Below are 20,992 nucleotides of genomic sequence, written 5' to 3'. Positions count from 1 at the left end.
GGTGGCGCTCACCTTTAATCCTAGCATATGGGAGGCAGAGGCAAGCAGTCTATGTGTTCCAGGGCAGCTAGGACTACACAGAGAAACCTTGTCTCAAATTTGAAAAAAATAAGTAATAAATAAAAGAAAGCTTCTGGATTATTTTATATGCTTGAATTCCTTGTCCTTTTCTCACTTCTGAATACTTTCTTTAAGGACTTGGGAATTATTTGTTTCCATGATTAAGAAATCACCCAGGAAGCATGGGTGCTCAAAAAGTGCAGACACATTTTCTTTTTGTGTGCAATAGTCTCTGTATTTGACTGACAGTTTATACTTGTTTCAGCAAAAATACATGGTATACTTCTTCCTGCTATGATGTGATTTTACTTAAAGTTGCTGCACTTTGACCTTTAGGGAGAATGCCAGTGGTCTTTTCTTTGTTCCCCTTCCCCATCCTCTTTTTTAAAATTTTCTTCTACCCTAGAGTAATAGGAATACCAAATGGCTATTGTGTTGTTGTTTGAGACAGGGTCTGTGACTCTGGTTGTCCTGGAACTCACAATGTAGACTAGGATGGCTTCAAACTCACATAGATTTGCCTACCTCTGCCTCTGAAGTGCTGGGATTAAAGGCATGGATGTTGGGTTTTACTAACTTGAATTGAGCTGTGTTCCAGGGGATTTCTTTCTGGGTATTGCCTGTGGACCTGCTTTCCTTCTACATTGTGGTAAGAATGTAGTTTTCTGTGGGATCTCATCTCCATCTATTTCTCTATGGAAGTTTGTTAGAAGTGGTGTCAGAAAAAGAAAGTAGTAGTAGTGGCCTTTGGTGTCTACTCACATACTACATTCTCTGATACACCCAACACTACATCTGGATGATTCTCAAAACATGGTCTAGTATAAAAAGACAAGCCTTCAAGTTATGGCACTTTTTATTTTCTCTTATATGATAGACCTACAAGTACCTGTAAGCCACCCAGTATGTGTACTGGGAATTGATCAAATTTTAAATAAGTTTAGCTGATAGATAGTTGCCTTGAAAAAAGCCCCCACCACCCTGTACAATAAAACTGAGCTAGTGTACCCACACAGATATTGACAGTGTTAAGTGGAAGTGGGAAGATTCTTATTCTTCCCAATGAGAGCATCAGAAATCTACTTTGGAAGTTATTCCACTGTAGGGACAATTTGAAAATACATAGTCTATCATAAAGAAAAATGCTTCCTCAGATGTAAGCGCACATAGTATATGAGAACAGCAGGACAGAAGGAAGGAATGAAGGAAGAAAAGAAGGAGAAAGGAAAAGCTGGTATGAATAGTGAACAAACTGACATGACAAAGCAGTGAGAAGAGTGTATGGGAGCTGGGGATGCTGTTCAGTGCAGAGCACTTGTCCAGCTCATGCAGGCCTGAGAAAGCATGGGCATGATGCAGGAGAAGAACGATACAGCTTAGATCCAAACTGGGTCTCTGGGTCATGTCGGTGGAAGCATCTTATCACATTCTTAGGAACAAGTATAACCTTAAGTCAGAAGAAGCCCATGGTAAACTCTCCATAGTCTGTTGACTATGTGTTTTCTGAAGTTAATGTTATACTGTAATCTATGAAATTCTCATCACTATGTGGATTATGCCATTTTTAAGCAATTATCTGTTAAGAGTCATAAAATTTGAACTCCAGGTAAAAAAGAAAATATACACATAAATACAAATGACTAGACAATAAGCCATAAAACATATAACATAAAATTAGAGAACTGCTATTTTATTTGGGTGGGTGTCCTAGAAGCCCTTCCTATTGTGACAAATCCAAACAGAAACTAGGGTGAAGTTAAAAAAATAAAAGCAAGCTACATAGAAGCAAGCTCTGGGCAGGGAAGTTAATAAATACACAGGTCTATATGTGTGTGTGGAAGCTTGGTATGCATGAAGACTGGAAGGAAGGATAGCTGGGAAAGAATGAGCAAAGGCAGAGTGGTAGAAAATGTAATCAAACATCTTTAAAACCATGACCAGCCCTGGATTTCACACTGATCAGGATGGAAAGCCACACTGAGACTGAACAGTGGGCACTGTAATCACTTTTGGGTTTAGAAAGGATCATGCTGAGTACTCTGTACACCAGTATCTACAGGAACATAAGGATGAGAAAAAAGAGGCCACTGCAGCTGCTTAGGCAGGAGCGGATGGTGATACGGAGAGAAGATGACAAGAACTTGTGCTCTAAAGGTAATGCTTGAGCAGAAGGTTCTTGCAATGAACCTTGGAGTGAAAATAAGGTCACTATCTACTGAAACAGAGAATTCTAGGGGAGGAGTTTGAAAGATGAACTATTATTGAGTCTTATGAAACAAGGAAGGATAGGAGCTGGGATTAGAGATGTGAATTTGGGGACCAAAAGCCAAGATAATGAATGAAGGAAGTTTCTGAGGGAGTGACTTCTATTAGAGGACAGAGAGTAGGGTCTCAGTGGGTAAATGGAGGGCAGAAAAATGAGAAGAATCTAGGAAAGGGAAACAATGGTCAGACAGGGAAACAAGGTGAACAACAGAGTTTGCATCTCAGAAACCAAGGGGAAAAAGTTTTTCAAGGAGAAATGCTTAGTAGTGATAGTGTTACCTTAGACATGTCAGTTGAGAGCTGGGAACAGATGATTAGCTTTTGCAGTTTGGAAGTCAACAGTACCAATGATAAACGTGGTGTTGGGGGCATGAGAGACATAAAAATGTCCACCGGACTAGGTTCTGCAGGGAGTGGGTGTGGAGACGGTAAAAGGTAAGTTTCAAAGTTTTTTGTGCTAGGAGTGGAGGCAGGGGATGCAGCTAGAGGAACGTGTAGAATTGAAGAAGCCCCTTTCAACCGTGTAACATTTACAATTGGAGGAAAATCAATGAACTTCCACACACCTATCACCTGGTATGAGCAGTTGCTGCCACCCTGTCATTCTCTGAAGCTTTGTATCACACTCGCACATGTTTGTCCCTGTGTGTATAATCGTGTGCCTTGTACATGTCAGGCCTTTCTTTTCACTGCGTAGGTCCTGGGGACCAGACTCAGTCATCAGGCTTGGTGGCTTTACCAGCTGAACGATCACTCTGCCATTCTTGTTTTACTCAGCCTCATTTGTTACTCTTGCTTTAAGTATTCCAAGACCAATCATAAAATTTCACTTATTTACCAAGTTCAGTGCCTCTAACAGAGGATTAAAAATATTGACATTTCAAAATATAAGTCAATAATCTAATACAAATTATTACCACATCAAAAGTGACAGTTGAAATTATTTTTCTTTAAAAATATATTTTATTCTTATGCATGTGCTTGTGTGTGTGCGCGCTCATGAATGCAGTGTCTATAGAGGCTGAAGTGTATGTGTGTGTGTGTGTGTGTGTGTGTGTGTGTGTGTGTATGTGTGTGCACTGCCTGCAGAGGCTGAAGAAGGTGTCTCATTTCCTGGAGCCTGAGTTATAGGAGGTTGTGAGCCATGTAATGTGGCTGTTGGGAAGTGAAAACTAGTCCTCTAGAGACACAGGGCATTCTCTTAATTGCTAAGCTATCTCTTTAGCCTCCTAATTACCTGGTATTCACAATAGATTCCGTTTTTCTTGACTATCAAAACAATGCTTTTTAGTTGTGATTTAGTTTAAAATAAGACCCAGACCCTAGTACTTGGGAGTTCAAGGCCGGCCTTAGCTTACTGTTAATAAGTCTGAGGTCATCCTGGACTCCAAAAGATCCTATCCAAAAATTAAATGAGATCCATGGCTCATATCACTGTATTATACAACAGATTTCCCCTTCTAATATAGTCTTTTTTTCTCCAATTTTCATGGTATTGATTTAAAATACTCAGTAATTTCCCCTATAAATTCCCCTACAGTCTAGATTTGGGTTTATCATTTATTATGCTGGTACTTTGCTGCATTTCATGGAGACTCATAGTTAGATCCAGAATCTTGAATAGAGTCAGGCTTAATTTCACTTTTATGTGCTAATCATGTGGTTTAACTGTTATTTCTTTTTAGTAAGAATCTGCCTGGTTGCCTTGCCTTAGTGACAGGATTCAGCCATAGGTTCAGGTGTTATTTACGTGACCCATTATGAGATTCACTATGAACTGTTCAGTCAATGATATTAGCAGCCTCATTTCATAGACTCATACTTTGAGGTTCTAAAAACTTAGTATCTATAAAAAATATTGAAGTAACAATTACCTAGCATGAAATGTGAACATCATAATGTACCACTAGAGAGTTAGAAGTGCATTGTGAAGTCCAGACCACCATCCCAGAACCTCCTCAGTCACTTCCAATTTATCTAGTCTCTGCCATCATCCCACACTGTTCTGGGAGTTTTCCAGCAAGGGCTTGCTTTGCCAGTGTTAGGACTTCATATACATGAAAGCAAATAAAAATGCACTGTTTCATGCAAGGTTTCTTTCAGCATGTTTCCGAGATCCAGCCATTTTCTTGTGATCAGAAAGTCATTCTTTTTTTTACTACTGTATTTCACACAGCATTAATCATCTGCTTTTCCACTCCCTAGGGATGGATATTTTGAGCGGTTTCCTCTGTGTGTGTGTGTGTGTGTGTGTGTGTGTTTGTATGGTGCATGCTCATGAATGTGAAAGTGTGTGAGCCTATACACAGGGAGGCCAGAGGAAGCATTAGGTGTCTGCTCGTTTGAGGTGAAGTTGCACACTGAACCTGGAGCTAGACTGGATGACAAGAAACCCCAAAGCTCTTCCTGTCTCTACCCTAATCCCTATCACTGGGCATGTCGTGTGTGGCCATGCCAGCTTTTATGGGGGCTAGCATCTGAATTTGGGTCATCATGCTTGCAGAACAAATGCTCTTAGCCACTGAGTCATCTCTCTGCCCCTTCTGTTTTCTTGATAATTATTATAGATAAAGGTCCTATGAACCATTTCCAGAATACAGATTTGATAACTAGGCAACTTCCAAAGGTGACTCACAAGCATTTCATACTATAAATTTGTGGACATTTGGTATGTTTGAATCACTTACTGCCTTTTAAAATTTTTGATTATTAAGTTGCTCCACTTTTGGCTAGAGAGAACCCTAATCCAGCTCTTCTACCTTTCCCAAGGATTATAGGAGTCTGTTAACTTCATTGCCTTCAGGCACAAGAGGCCATCCTAAGCTTGTGTTACTCTTGCCCCAGATCTGAAACCAGCCATTTTTCTAAGCACCCCCTTTTCTTTTAATGGGAAAAGGTATTTGAATTTATAAGAGGCTCTTTGGCATACAGTTTCTTAGTTATTACTGTTCGACTGTTTCCAGTAGACAGTTTAAAATGTGTATTTTATAGAAGGGGGAAAATCACAAATTCACTCTTATTTGATTATAACGTTTTGATTTCTTTTATTTAGCAAGTAATGTTGGTACCTAATAACAGTGACATAATTATTCACTTGCTTTGTTTATACCAGCATTTCTTAGCTGTGGGTCACAAGCCCTTTGGGGGGATCACAGATCAGATATTCTGCCTATCAAATATTTATATTATAATTCACAACAGTAGCAACATTACAGTAGCAATGAAATAATTTTATGAGGAACTGTATTCAGGAGTTATAGCATTAGGAAGGTTAAGAACCACTGGTCTATACATAAAGGTTTGAAACTAATATCTATAGCAGCAGTAGCAAGATTAGTAACTATGTATGATTTCTCTGGATCATTTTTATTATTGACTTAATATTATTTTACTACTGAGCAAATTAAGAAGCTGTAAGTCCATATTGATATCAATAAATCAGGAAATAAACACATGGGGAGGAGATGCTTCTCTCTCTCCGTCTCTGTCTCTGTCTCTGTCTCTCTCTCTCTCTGTGTCTCTGTCTCTCTCTCTCTCTCTCCCCCATTTTCTTTTTTCCTGAGACAGGGTTTCACTTTGTAGCCCTGGCTGTCCTGGAACTTGCTCTGTAGACCAGGTTGGCCTCAAACACAGAGAACCACCTGCCTCTGCCTCTTGTGTAAAGGTGTGCACCACCATGCCTGGTAGAAATTTAAGTAAAATATTAAATAATATAATATAAATGTTCAACTCCAAAAACCGTTACTCAATGGTGATAGGATATTTGAATATTCTCAAAGTACCTCCCTACAGGATACTTACTAAATTATAAAAGGAAATGGTAATATTTCAAGGGAGAAGCCTAGAAGAAACTAGCCCAGAGAACAGTGCAAATAATGGGGCTAGGCAATAACCCATCATCTTGATATGTTGCATTGAGAAGCCAGTGACACTGTCGTGGTATCGTTGGCAAAGACTGCAATTATATCTAATAATGGAGAAACACTCAAGAGGCATTCTAAAAAGTAGCAGGCCTATACTCTTCAAAACTAGCCCTGGACTCAAGGGTTTCAGTAAAACTAAAGAAGTATCTTAGATAAATGTAATCTTTTTATTTTTGCTCTAAAAGGCATTATGAAGGCAGCTCATGAAATCTGTAACAAGGATTGTCAAATATATAATGGTATTCTTTTAATGTGAATTTCTAGATTTTGATTACTGTGTTGTATATTGTAGTTTTCTTTATAAGTCTAAAAGTATGTCCTGAATCCCCTATTCTATTTTCAAGGAACCCAAAGTAGCTTACCATGTGGTAATGCTTTTATTTTGTCATGTAATGAGGCTCATTTAGTTTAATTAGATTTGTACAGTTTGGTGTTTTAATTACAGAAAATACACCTGTACTACCAAATTCAAAACTGCAAAACAAACTATATTCAGAGGTCTAGTTTTTCTTTTCTTTTACTATGATTGAATATCTCTCACCTTATTTGTAGGATATTAAAATAAGAAATAAAATACACAGAAAAATGTATCCATTTCCTGCAATACATCCTGTAGATATAGGGGAGGTTCCTTTAGAAGTGTTTCAGTTTCTTAGGGAAATGAAAAGCAACTCCTAGGTAAGAGTGGGGAAGGAAATGGGGTTGCTGGCAGTTTAAGAAGGTCAAAGGTGTGAAACACTATTTTTGAGGGAGGATGAACTAGGGCAGTGGTGGTTACATTTTAATAGCAGCATCACACAGATTGTTGGGCCTCATCCCCAGATTTTCTGGCTTTTTGGTCTGGATGAGCTTAGAGTAGCATCAGTTGCACGCTTCTGAATGTTTTTGATACTACTGGTTTGGAAGTCATCTTTTGAGAATTGCTTGACGAAGGACATTAGAATTTACATTAAGGACTCCTGGCAGTGCTTCATTAGGGTTGGGTTTCACTTAAAGAGAGGATGGTAACAAAGTTCAGAATGCTCAGGAGCTAGAAGATAATACCCAAACCTTTCATCAATGAGAAAATGTGGCTACAACATGAAAACACTAAATCAGAAACACACAATTTTGAAATGGGATGGCACAAGTGTGGGACAATAGCACAATACAAAAATATTTATATTGTACTTCAGGAGATAAAAAGCACTTTATGACTCATTTAGTCATGAAAATCCTGCCAGAATTTAAGAGACATTTGCATATTCACATTTGTGGCAGCAATTTTCATAATTGCCTATAAGTGGAGATAACTGACATGCTTATTGAAAGATAATAAATAAATAAAAATGAAGTATAGGCAAACAATGGAAATGAAAAATGCTAACTTAACAACAAAGAAAATTATGTTACATGCTATAGGATGGGTGAACCTCAAGGACAGGAGGCTAAGTAAAATAAACTAGTCCCAAAAAGGTTGTATAATTCGATTCAATGTCACAGAATTATTGTTGCTAATGTTGGGAACTAGTGGCAGAGAAAATTTGTGTACAGTAGGTTTAGGGGCTTAATTTTGCAACATGAAAATGTGATGGTGATCTGCTGCATGATGATATAAGTACACTCAGTACCACTGCACGATACACTCAAAACTGGCTACGTGGTAAACTTAGTGGGATGTGTCAATTACCACAGTAAGGAAAAAAAATACTGCTGTGCAAATATAGTAACCATCTTCCTTCTCAGAGATTCTCAGGGGGGAAGTAACAGTTATAAAATATTTTTATTGTAATAATGTAAAATTATGGTCTCATATATTATGATTCTTAAACAAATTGAACTAGAAGCTCTGAAGAATATGAGGTTCAGAAGAATATTCCCAGAAATGCTTACAATGTTACATGAAGCCTAACGAGTTAAATATTATTTAAACAAAGCTGGAGCATGACAGTGATGTCCTAAACAACAACCAAAAGGGGAAATGACACTCAATTGCAGGGCTAGCAGTTACACAGATGAATTGATGGTGGTTAAATAGTAGACTGGGACCAGAATGGAAGCTGCAGAGCCTCGTCATATTTTCCTTGAAACAGAGACCACTCTGGCTTACTTGGGTGAGTTTATTCTTGTGCTGAGGAGAGAATAGCACTACAAATCCCACCTAGTCTCCAAATTGTAAGATATTTTAGGAAAGAAATCCATGGTCTTTAAGGAAGGTGCAAAATAATACTAAACTGATGAGTTAAAGAAAACAAAAACAAAAACAGAAAACCTAGTAGCAATGTTAGTGTACTTTGGGGCAGAAAGTTTATCAACTTCTAAAATGAATCCAGAAGGAAATGGAAATTCAGGGGTTGTATTCTAAAATCCATACAGGACATCATTCATCATTTCTTAGGAAATCTGCTCATTTCTGCTTATATTTTATAGTTGGCATTTTAGGGGATGACTGACACACTCCTTAGTTTAGGCTAGAAGGGGCTCAGACAGAAGCTGCAATTTCCTAAAGTTTAACTTGAAGCTGTTGCTAAGAGTGGGGTCTTTTCTTAGCTCCAAACGGGGCCCAAGGGCTTTCACACTGAAAAAAGAAAGAAAAGAGGAAAAACAACTGTACCACATGTGAATATATAAAAGAAGAGAACTCTAGCCAATTGCACCACCACCACCGGATGGAAGAGTCCAGCTGACACAACCTGGTCTAGGAAGTTTTGGGTTTACTCCCTTTACTTCAGGAATGCCTCAACTGTAAGTATTCTCTGATTTTAAAAAGCCACACACAGGAGCCTTTGATTTAGTTAAAACTTGGTTATGTGAATGTTCAGGGTGAAGCTCCATGCATGCTGCTAATGCTATTCTGCTATCAGGAAATCTCTGGTTTTTTAGAATGACTGAGTAAACTGCTCTGGATGCCACCCCTGCTTTTCAAAGGAGGCTCTGGTTTGTTTTTTCATTTTTCTTTTTTGGATAGAATATGTAATAACAACAGTCACACTGTCTATTGGCATCGCATAGTTATAATGATTTGCAGCTATATTTGAATCAACTATAGTTATTTTTAGACACTGTAAATTTAATTGCAATATAGTACAGATTTCCTATCTTTTATCTCTTGATTTCACTATGCTATACTGTCTCCCCATCTTAAATATTTTTATTATATTTTTACTATCTTATGGTACAGACCAGTTACAATTTACATTTCATGGTTTGGAACTAAATAAAGGGAATACTCTAGAAAAGAAAATAAACCACAAGATGCTTGAACAAATTAATTCAAACAATTACAAGTGGATAGCTATGTTTACAACAAAACTAAATATAGTACTAATATTATTTCCAACGTAACATGCTTTTAATTGTTCTGTATGCAGCAGTTCCTGCAACTTCTGGAGAATGGCCTGAATAGATACTCATTATTAGTCCATGATCAAATAGGTATGTATTCTGACACATAATATTGATAGAAACAATATCCAAATAGCATGTTAAAAGGTCTTTTCTTGGCTACAGCTACTGAAGAAAGCCTGGGAGAGGTAGGATGGTGGCAGTCGGGGGATAGGTGCTCATACGGGGCTGCACACATAGGAATGGCTACCGAGTAACAAACACTATTGCTATTCCATAATGGGCAGGCGTACTACTGCATGAGTTACAACTCGGGCCCGCCATACCATCATGCTCACTTATTTCTCATCGTCACTGGCAAATTCTTAACATATCAAACAAGTAGCTTTTGAAATATAAATAAATAGCACTAAGAATAATTAGTGAACTCTAGGTGTGGTGGCACATGCCTTTGATCCCAGCACTCAGGAGGCAGAGGCAGACGGATTTTTGTGACTTTGAGACCAGCCTGGTCTACAGAGTGAGTCTCAGAACAGCCAGGGCTACAAAGAGAAATCCTGTCTTGACCCCTCCTCCCCTAATTGATGATGATGATGTCAGTGAGTGAATGATATCAACATACCAGCTGGCTTATAACTGACTTATTTACTTTGTTGTGTTTGCAGTATTGGATAATTGAACTCCAAGAAGTTTGTGCTCGCTAGGCAACTGCTTGAATATTTAGATATGCTCCTGGCCCCCTTTTACCTTGTTCATTGGAGGAAGGGTCTCACTAAGTTAGATGACATTGCTGCAAACTTGTTATTCTCATGCCTTAGACATCCAAGGTGCTGTAATTACAGGCATACATGAGCCACCAAGCCGAGGTCCCAATTTACTTTAGAGGTGACACAAGTTAGTTACTAAATTTGAGAGAGGATCTAACTTGGGAATTGGTTGATAACCACTAGTTGCTGACTAGCTGCTATCTGGTCCGGTACACCATGCTTCTGTTGCTGTTGAAACACGCTGCTTTTGCTTCGTTCTCCTTCAACTTGACACAAACAGCTCAAAAGACTTATTAGTGGTTTTATCTAACTACTAATGAGTACTTAATTTTACTTGCACATTGGAGCTCAAGAAATGGTCTTAGGATATATTCTCTGTATCTTCCTAGACACATCTTGCTTATTGCTGTTTGGCCCAGAAATAAGTCTGGAAGCTCTGGTTAGTGATTTGATCCCATGAAGTCTGAGTTTACTTGTATACTGTTAGAGAACTAGCAAATGGAAAGATTAATAGCTTCTAGAGGAGCAACGTTAGATAGTACAACCTTTTCATAAAACAACTAAGGTAGATAGTGGTAAAGAAATCCTATTAAACTACTATTAGTTGATAGATTCAACATTAGTAAGAAAATGGTGATCAGTTATGATAGAAATGAAGGTCACCAAGGAGGTTCAGGGTCTTTCAGAGTCAGTGTTAAACGTCAACTTGGGTACTACCACTTAAGAGCTCTGAGGCTACCTATGGCTTTTTCCTTACCTTACATGCTATTATAAAGACTACATAGAGTCAGAGAGATGGCTTAGTGATTAAGAGCACTGACTGCTCTTCCAGAGGTCCCGAGTTCAGTTCCTACATGGTTACTCACAACCATCTGGAATGGGATCCAATGCCCTCTACTGATATGTCTGAAGACAACAATAGCATACTCTTATGCATAAAATAAATAGAAATTCTTTTTAAAAAGACTATATAAAAATTATATCATGTGTTCAAATAGTATCTGGATCACAGTAAGTGCCAAGTAATGATTAGTTAATCATTTTACCATTTAGACCAAGTGTTCAATTTTGACTACACACTGGACACTTCTCATGAATTTTTAAACCAGTGTATCAAGCCTATTCCAGAACAACTATATCAGGGTATCTGGGAAGAAGCTAGACATTGGTATCTTCAAATGAGATGCTCATCCACAGACTAGAGTACCACTGAGAATCCCTCCTACAGAGTACTGCAGCTTTGAATCTCTAGCTTGAAAACTTAGTACCTTCTGAGCTAGACTGCTTCATTCTGCAAAAGCATTATCTCACAAGGAAGCAATACCTGTCTCTGCACTTTCTAGCACTTGTCCTTGCTTTGCTCTCTGCACACATGAAAAAGAAAGGGAGAGCCTCTTCTTCATGGCCTTGCAAAACATTCTCATCTATAGGTTAATGTGCCTATTTCCTTCAACTTACATCAACAACAATACTTGGATTCTACTTCACCCTGTTTAGTGCATGGTCTTTCTTAAGTATACCATTGGGGATGATGTTAAAAAAAAGATATTTCAGGGGAGACTATCAGTCTAGGATGGAATCCAGATCAAGAGTAACAATTTTCATTTAAAATACCGCAGATCTTTTAGTTCAACTGAAGATGGGGTTAGTTTTTGCTGTGGCTATATTACATTGCTGACAGAGCACTGGGAACTGTGCTATTGTGGATACAGCTGAAGCTTTCCAGTATTTGTACAACACTTTACAGCTGCTTTTCCAAGCTCCTCCTTTCATTCAGTGAGATTTATTGTGCTAAACACCTGGTGCAGAGAGGCAAACAAAACAGACTTGCTTTGTAATCCTAACAGGGTTTAAAATCTATCAGGAAGAAAAGCTACTTACAGATGCCTATTCCAAATCACTTCAGCTTCTTGAGTCTCTGTATCCTTCCACCTATGGATAGGACGTTTCTATCTGAGCTTCTGAGGGCTTCCTGCATAACCACACAGCACAGGCGTCTCTTCCCATTACTGACAATGTACTCTGCAGTATCAGCAGCCTGCTACCTTTCCCAGCCTGCTACCTTTCCTACATTGTTTCTTCCTTTTAAAGTGTCAGATCTTAAGAAACAGGCCTGGATGTTTCTACAAGCATTGTGAAATCTGTCTTCCCACGTTGGAGATGCAGCCACAGCTCTTCCTTCACCCCTTTCTCCCTTCCTTCCAGTGCCCTTCTCTCTCTTTCTCCTTCCATAGTCCTAAATTGTGGAGATCTTTCTCAAGATGGCTTAATAGAGCTTCCTCCTCACCAGCTACTTCCTCTTCCTTGAAACCAAGTCCTTCCTTCAGTCTGTAAACATTTAAAGCTGAATGTTAGTTTCTATTAAAAGCCTGTACTTGACCAAAGTATAGTTTTGAGAGGCTACATTTTTCCAAATATTTTTCTCTCTATATAATATCAAGTCAAGAAATTGATTACATAAAGACAAATGTTACATGTTTATTCTCATAAACAAAATCTAGACGTAAATATATAGCATGTAGAAGACATAAAAGCAGAAGGAGGAGGATGTAGGAGAGGAAAGGGTCTAAGGGAGGGAGAACAGGGGAAATAATGAAGGTGAAGAAACACAAAGACTGCTTGCTTTCTCTCATGTAGATTATACAGTTAAACATGTTTCTCTCTCTATCTACTCATCTGTCCATATGACAGTAAAGCAGAGAGGCACAAAACTGGGGAGAGAAGCCGACAGACTGGCAGAGGGAATGATGGGAGTGAATATGAACAAAGTACAATGATACAAATGCATAAAATGTCATATTTAGTGAAATACATTTTGTATATTAAAACTGCTTAATTTTAAAAGGAAGCAAAAATTAAAACATCTATTGTGCTGAGATGCCATTCGGCGGTAGAGTATAAGCAAGGTTTTGGGTTCAACCCTTGGTACCATAAAATAATGACAACACAAAAGATTAACTATCATAATTAATATCTATCCTTTATAGCTGGATGGTGGTGCACACTTTTAATTCCCGTACTCAGGAGCCAGAGACAGGTCGATCTCTGTGAGTTTGAGGCCAGCCTGGTGTACAGAATGAGTTCCAGGACAGCCAGGGCTACACTGAGAAACTGTATCTATAAAGTCAAACAAACAACAACAACAACAACATAAACCTAAAAAAAACCCAACTACTCTTTATTACTGCGTTTAGGGTTTGAACATAGAGTCCTCTAAAACTGTTTACTGAGAACAGGGTCTCTGCCTTAATATAGTTAATATGTAATATTGTTAATATTGGTCTTAAAATCCAAGCATTACTTAATCAAATATGTAATGTTTAGATTGATCATTAGGTACCCTTTTAAAGCTAGCTTTTTTCAGGGCTTGTAACTGAACCAGGTTTGCATACATACTAGACAAGTATTCTATCACTGAGTTATAAGACCCAGTCCCAAAGCCAACTATTTTGAATACTTACTATGTATCAAGGTTAAGTGTTTCACATAAAAGCTTTGCATTCTTACAAATGAGAAAAGAGGCTGAGTAATGGTCATTTTTTTCTTTGATTATGAAGTTAAGTATACTTTTGAATGTCTTGCTTTGAAGTCTTTAATTTTCATTACACATTTATTTGTTTGTTTGTAACAAAAATGTGCCACAACATGCACCTGGAAGTCACAGAACAACTTGTAGAGTTCCTTTTCTCCTCCTACCTTGCAGATCCTAGAGATCAGTTTCAGGCAGCTAAGCTTGGCAGAACATTCCCTTACCTTCCTGAGCCATCCCATCTGTACTCTGCTATAAAGTATCTTATACACACAAAAGGGACTTAGAGAGAAACAGGGCAGTTTCTGTAAGAAAGAAATGTGAGAAGACCTACTTCAATTATCCTTACAGTCAAATGCCAGAGCAAGTAGCACTGGGAACAACTAAAATTGACATACTTAAGAAGGTTCTAGTGTCAATTTCAAATGATATAACCCAGGGCAAAATTAATGTTTAGTTAGTTAACCTCTCATAATCTCAGAGTCCACAGTACTGTTTCCCATCTATATTACTGCCCTATGCTTCTAGGCTAGGAGTTGTTTATTGGCTGCTATCTGATCTGGTTTTATTTGACCACTATGATCTCCTGTGAAGTGCTACATGAGTCTCTGAAATGAGGCAGGTGCCTGCCTTGGTCTGTTTTGGAACTGCATTTTTCTATAGATAAGTAATTTTAATACTCCTATTTTAGCCTTAGGTGAAGAAGAAAACTTAGCATCCTCTATTCTATTCTCACTGCATAAGGGTAGATCACTACAGTGTATCCGATATATACCACATGACAACGGATGCCAAAATGAATGGATGCCAGCTATGAGAGGACAGGGCCAAACAGGAAGCAGCCCCAAAGTCAAGCAGGATCAGCAAGGGACCCAGCCCATTCATGGCTAAAAGCACCTTTAGGGGAAGGTGACATTTATCCTTGAAAAATAGAAGCTACTGTTTCTTTTGACTATTTTTATTCCCAAAACAATATCTCCAAGAAAAGATTATCATATGGTTCAATTATTTATTTTAATATAATAAATGAAATGAACTCTATGTGCATGCCACGGCAACAGAAAAGGTTAGAAAGATCCTACCGTATTTACTGCTGTTTTGTGATGTAATAATGCCACTATACGTGTGTAGATAGCAAAATACAATCAAGTAGAATAAGGTCTGAAATGAAACCCTTATCTATGGTTTATGTGAAAGTAGCTGTTATTATCACAGGAAATGACTCAATCCTTGGCATTCTGTTGTAGAAAAATCTGAAGACACCTAGAAGTACAAACAAAGAGCATGCCACTGAGCACTCGGTTCTGATAGTTACAGAAGACATCGAGAAGTCACACCATAACAATGACGACTACTTCAGTTGACAGCTGGCTTTGCTCCTCCCATGGAATGCACTTTATAACTAATTACAGTGACCAAGCTTCACAAAATTTCTCAGGAGTGCCAAATGTCACTAGCTGTCCAATGGATGAAAAATTACTATCTACTGTGTTAACAACCTTCTACTCTGTTATATTCCTTGTGGGACTGGTTGGAAACATCATTGCCCTCTATGTATTTCTGGGCATCCACCGCAAAAGGAATTCCATTCAAATTTATCTACTTAATGTGGCCATTGCAGACCTTCTACTCATCTTCTGCCTCCCTTTCCGCATAATGTATCACATCAACCAAAATAAGTGGACATTAGGTGTGATTCTTTGCAAAGTTGTGGGGACACTATTTTACATGAACATGTACATTAGCATTATTTTGCTTGGGTTTATCAGTTTGGATCGTTACATAAAAATCAACCGGTCTATACAACAAAGAAGGGCAATAAGTACCAAGCAAAGTATTTATGTGTGCTGTATCGTGTGGACAGTTGCTCTTGCTGGATTTTTAACTATGATCATTTTGACACTGAAGAAGGGAGGACATAATTCCACAATGTGTTTCCATTACAGAGATAGACATAACGCAAAGGGAGAAGCAATTTTTAACTTTGTTCTTGTGGTAATGTTCTGGCTTATTTTCCTATTGATAATCCTCTCATATATTAAGATTGGCAAGAATCTACTGAGGATTTCTAAAAGGAGGTCAAAGTTTCCCAACTCTAGCAAATATGCTACAACAGCCCGGAACTCCTTTATTGTACTGATCATCTTTACTATATGCTTTGTACCTTATCATGCCTTTCGGTTCATTTACATTTCTTCACAGCTCAATGTGTCTTCTTGCTACTGGAAGGAAATCATTCACAAAACCAATGAGATCATGCTGGTTCTCTCCTCTTTCAACAGCTGCCTGGATCCTGTCATGTATTTCCTAATGTCCAGTAATATCCGCAAAATCATGTGTCAACTTCTTTTTAGGAGATTTCAAAGTGAAGGAAGTAGAAGTGAAAGCACTTCAGAATTTAAGCCGGGCTATTCCCTGCATGATCTCTCTGTGACAGTCAAAACGCAGTGCAGCACTAAGGGTAATTGAGGCAAATGTACCGAAAGAAACAATATAAACCAGCCTCTGCATTCCTTGAGATTGGTAAAATTATGGAACAAAGTCCTAGCATGTCCAAAACCCATATCTTTAGAAGTGGTCTTTCACTTGCTTAACTGCAAACTAGTTCAAGGCAAAAAAAAAGCTTACATTAATCCCTAGATTTTAGAACTATATGTAGAACCTTCACAGAATGCATGGTTAAGCTAACACTTTTTAACAATGGTTATAACATTAAGCAAAGTTCATGGATTTAACAACAAAATGGATGAAATGTCATTGTTTTTTCAAGTCACTAAGGAGTTACTAAAGTTAGGCACTTGATACTAATTTTGAATATGTTTAAAAATTAAGTAATTTGGGGACTGAGTTGAAATGTCAGTAAACATGAGTATTACTTCAAAATCTTACATCACTTGATGCTACACTGACTCATGTCTAAATCTCTGCTAACAGATGAAATAATAAAATTCTAATAAAAGTGAGATTGCCCATTATTGCCGTTTAGAAAAACTGTGAAGAATTTAAATGCCAAATAGTCAAGACAAAAACATGACAGCCTGGCCAAAGGAATGACTTACTACAGATTCATAAATGGTTCATCCACTTCACACAGGCTGTACATATGATGATATGACCCAACGAGTTCACTGCAAGGTATATCTCTTACAGGAGCGAATATATACATAAGAACATATATGCAATGATACTTATAACTCAGAAAAATTAAAGACGTACAAGTAAATGCATGAGGAAGTAAATTGTGGCTTAGCGCATGAAGTACCTTTAACACCCCAATACAATAAAACACACACACACACACACACACACACACACACACACACACACCAGACAACTAGAATGAGGGCATCACAAAAATAGTATTGAGTAGGCTGGAGAAACGTAAAGCCCTGACTGCTCTTGGGTTTGATTGCCAGCACATACATGGTAGCTCACCACCATTTGTACCTACAGTTTCAGTGGATTCTCTTCTGGCCTCCTAGGGTAATGTAAACACTCATACACACTGAAAAAATAGTATCCAATCAAAAAATAGGATTAAACAGAAAAGAAAACCATACTCAAGAGTAAAAAGAGATGGATGATATGAAATCATTTATGTAAAATATTAAAACATTATCATTTTCTTTATGCCCATATAAATAAAAAGTCAAAGCATGAATAATATATATAGCATATAGATCAATTTAAGCTTAATGGTCACCTGTGAAGAATTTGGCACAAACATAGTAAAAGTTCAATGTGTATTAAACCCAAGTACATCAATGCTAACTTGGCAAGTCAGAAGCAATATTTTCCAAGTAGTTTAAGAAACAAAAAAAAAAAAAAAAAAAAAAGAAAGAAAGAAAAGATGAATGAACAAATAAGATGGGGAAGAAAATATGTTTAAAAGAAAAAATAGGCCTACTTAGCTTTTCCTTAGTCATTATTCTGAATAGAGCTAAAGAAACATTGTACATTGCAATGTAGACACAGAAGGTATCCTGAGAGAAACTGCAAAAATTTGGCCAGTGTTTGTGCAGTTTTGTTCTCGCTAAACACAGAACCAGAATGCCATTGTCTGAATATGTGAAAGACTGTTGTGACAATCTCCAGAAATTTATGATTAAGTTTCTATCACGGAATGTGGAATTTTCTTTAAAAGTCAGAATACTTTGACACTCTAACACTCAACAACAATGATGACTACAATGACAATGACAACACTTACTACTTTTTTTTTTTTAATTATGGAGCCCTTTGCAAATAAAGGAATCATTGCAAAGAGTTTCATGAAGGAAGAGATGGCTTAATAAATAGTGCTGGTTAAATTTAAAATAAAAATCCAATTTACATCCTAACTTTGTACCATGACAAAGGAAATGTAAAAAAAAAAAGGGAATTAAGTTGTAAATAAAGAAGCAATGAACATTAAAAACATAGCTGGCTAAATCATCAGTGATTGGGAAATAGTTTTCTATTAATGCAATGATAGCAATCTCCATAGAGAAATGTCCATGCTATGCCTGGATGAGTGGCTACTGTAGTGTCTTAATTCAGTTTGGGTTTGTAGATGAAGACTTGGTGAGCTGGCTGGGTAGTGGGGACAATGGTCAGAGTTCTGGAAAAGACGTATGAAGTTTGTCTTAAACTTCCACTTCTCCTCCTTTAGGTTTACAAGCAACAAAGCAAACATGCATTCATATGCCTTTTAACCTGCTAGTGCTTTACAGGCACCATGTCACTGCATTGTGGTGTCTGCAGCAGCTGTATTTAACTGGAAGGAATGCAAACTGATAGCCTTCCATTCCACAGACTGTCCCTGCTGAGACAATGTTTTCCTTTGTCATTTCAGTCTACCTGAGCACACTGGGAATTGCCGAGATGTCTGTGTGTGAACACATTCATGTGCATGAATGTGTGCAAGTGCACATTGGAAGCCAGAGGTCAGCATGAGATGTTAACCTCAATCACTTTCTGCCTTATTTTTGAGAAGAAAAGTCACTCACTGAACCTGTAGTTCTGATCAGGCTACACTGGGTGGCCAACAAGCCCCAGATACCTTCCTGTCTCTGCCTCCCTAGCTCTGGAAAAATAATTGTGTATTCTCATGCCTAAAGTTTTCATGTGGGTGCTGGGAATTAAACTTAGGTTTTACTGTTTGTGTAATAAGCAATTTATCAAATAAGCTATTTCCCTAAGCCTCCAAGATGATAGTTCCTAAAAGTAATCCCACCCTCCGCAAAACTGAGTACTATTAATATGCAATTAATGCAAAAACTTTTATCATTTATCAAAACTGTATGACGCCAAAATCCCAAACCTTCAAAAGACTGGCTTTCTGGATGTCATACGTTTGTATATCTTGCAAGCTCTACTTGAATCCTGGAAGTTAATTCAGTGCAAATCCAGATACATGGAACACATTTGTTTTTAAAGGTAAATTGGTATATTTTTACCTAATTAAATTTTTTAAGTTCATAAGATACATAAAGAACCATCACAAGATGAGTTCTGGAGAAGTTTTTCAGTTACACTTTACCTTTAGCTTAGGTCACCTAGCAAAATTGGTTCCGGAACAACACTTAGCCATTACTTACCTTATTTGGTAATTTTACATATAAGTTTACTTTATATGTATATAAACTATTTTTTTTTCTTGAAACAGAAAAGTGATATGTAGTATAGGCTGGCCTTTAACTTACTGTTTGGTCTTACTGGGATTGTACAGGTGTGCATTATCATACTTGGGTAAATTTTTTAAAATGAGAAACATATTTTAAAAGGGAGGTTCAAGCCATACTACAATAGATAGTTAGAAACATACGTTTCAAATTGAACAGATTTGTTTTGGAATTACTTAATAGTTGACTCACTGGGCATGGTGGTACCTGCCAGTAGTACTAGCTGCTCAGAAGACTGAGGCGAGAGGATTGAAAATTCAAGGCCATCTTGGTCTATAGAGTGAGATCAGGACCAGCTGGGGCAATGCAGTGAGACCTTGTTTAAACGTAGAAGGTGACCATGCTACAATAATAATCCTCTGGTACACACACACAGGATTCAAAGTTACATAAGCTTATGTTGCAGCATCCCCAAAAGTCTATTTTCTAAACAAGATATGCATTGTCTAAAATATAACAAAATACACTTTCTTTTTTAAAAAAAGTTTACATGTGGCGTAACTACCATTTTATCATTTTACAGCTTTCCCCCACTGCAGTTATGCTTATCTCTGTCTAACACAGAGGCTTTATTTCTTTCCACAGACGAAAAGGGATATAAATCAACATGAGCTCATTTCTCCATTTCCCCTACCAACGGACACTTAGGTGGTTTCCAGTTTTTCTGTTAGTAAGAGACATGGAGAGGAGCAGGCTTCTGCGCTCCAAGGGTCCTTGCATGGAGGTTCCTTAGAGTCGACACCTCAAGCAACAGTGCTTGGCTGTAAGACTATGCAGGCCTTCAGCATATCCCAGTTCTGATCACTTCCAAAGCAATTTTACTACTTAGACACCCAATCTCACAAGTAGGCAGAAATGGGCTCCCATTTGCCCACATCCTCGCTAACACTTGGTTTCATCACATACTACTTTTTATCAATCAGATAGGTGTAAGATGGTATCATTGTGTGGCTTCAGTGTGCACTTTCCCTATCACTAGGGCAATGGAGTGTCATCTGTAATACTTCCTGCATGTAGGCTTTCTCTTGGGTGAATAGTCTGTTCATAGCTGCAGTTCCCCCTCCCCCTCAGCTGCTTAATTTCTTAACAACAATTTCTTGAAAATTGTTGAAGAATATATATATTCTGGACCTTAATCATTTCTTGTTTAAATGGGTCACAAATAACTTCAAATTATATGTACAAATGTCTCTCAACAGAGGAATGGATTCAAAAATTGTGGTACATATACACAATGTAGTACTACTCAGCTATTAAAAACAAGTTCATGAAATTCCTAGGCAAATGGATGGAACTAGAGACTATCATCCTGAGTGAGGTAACCCAGTCACAAAAGACCACTCATGGTATGCACTCACTGATAAGTGGATACTAGCCCAAAAAGTTTGAATACCCAAGAAACAATTCACAGATGTTATAAAGCTCAAATAGAAGGAAGGCCAGAAGGTGGATACCTTAGTT

At 37.8% G+C, this 20,992-nt stretch overlaps 2 protein-coding genes across 2 annotated transcripts in view; one reads left to right on the top strand and one right to left on the bottom strand.

Annotated features, from left to right (window-relative positions):
* CASK (calcium/calmodulin dependent serine protein kinase) overlaps window positions 1-20,992 on the bottom strand; it is a 346,973-nt gene that overhangs the window by 108,520 nt on the left and 217,461 nt on the right. The window lies entirely within an intron of this gene.
* GPR34 (G protein-coupled receptor 34) lies at window positions 8,257-16,680 on the top strand. The gene is made up of 4 exons (XM_080909874.1): window positions 8,257-8,341; window positions 8,778-8,972; window positions 9,599-9,662; window positions 15,116-16,680. Exon 4 carries the CDS (start codon window positions 15,213-15,215, stop codon window positions 16,335-16,337), a length of 1,125 nt encoding a protein of 374 aa, XP_080766000.1. The 5' UTR covers window positions 8,257-8,341; window positions 8,778-8,972; window positions 9,599-9,662; window positions 15,116-15,212; the 3' UTR covers window positions 16,338-16,680.

Source organism: Micromys minutus (genome assembly GCF_963924665.1).
Source record: "Micromys minutus genome assembly, chromosome: X".
Lineage (NCBI taxonomy): Eukaryota > Metazoa > Chordata > Mammalia > Rodentia > Muridae > Micromys > Micromys minutus.
Note: the sequence above shows the minus strand (reverse complement) of the source record. Positions and strands in the feature narration are given on the sequence as shown.

Coding starts and splice junctions, on each gene's coding strand:
- GPR34 (XM_080909874.1), top strand. CDS start 15,213: ATGACGACTACTTCAGTTGACAGCTGGCTTTGCTCCTCCCATGGAATG.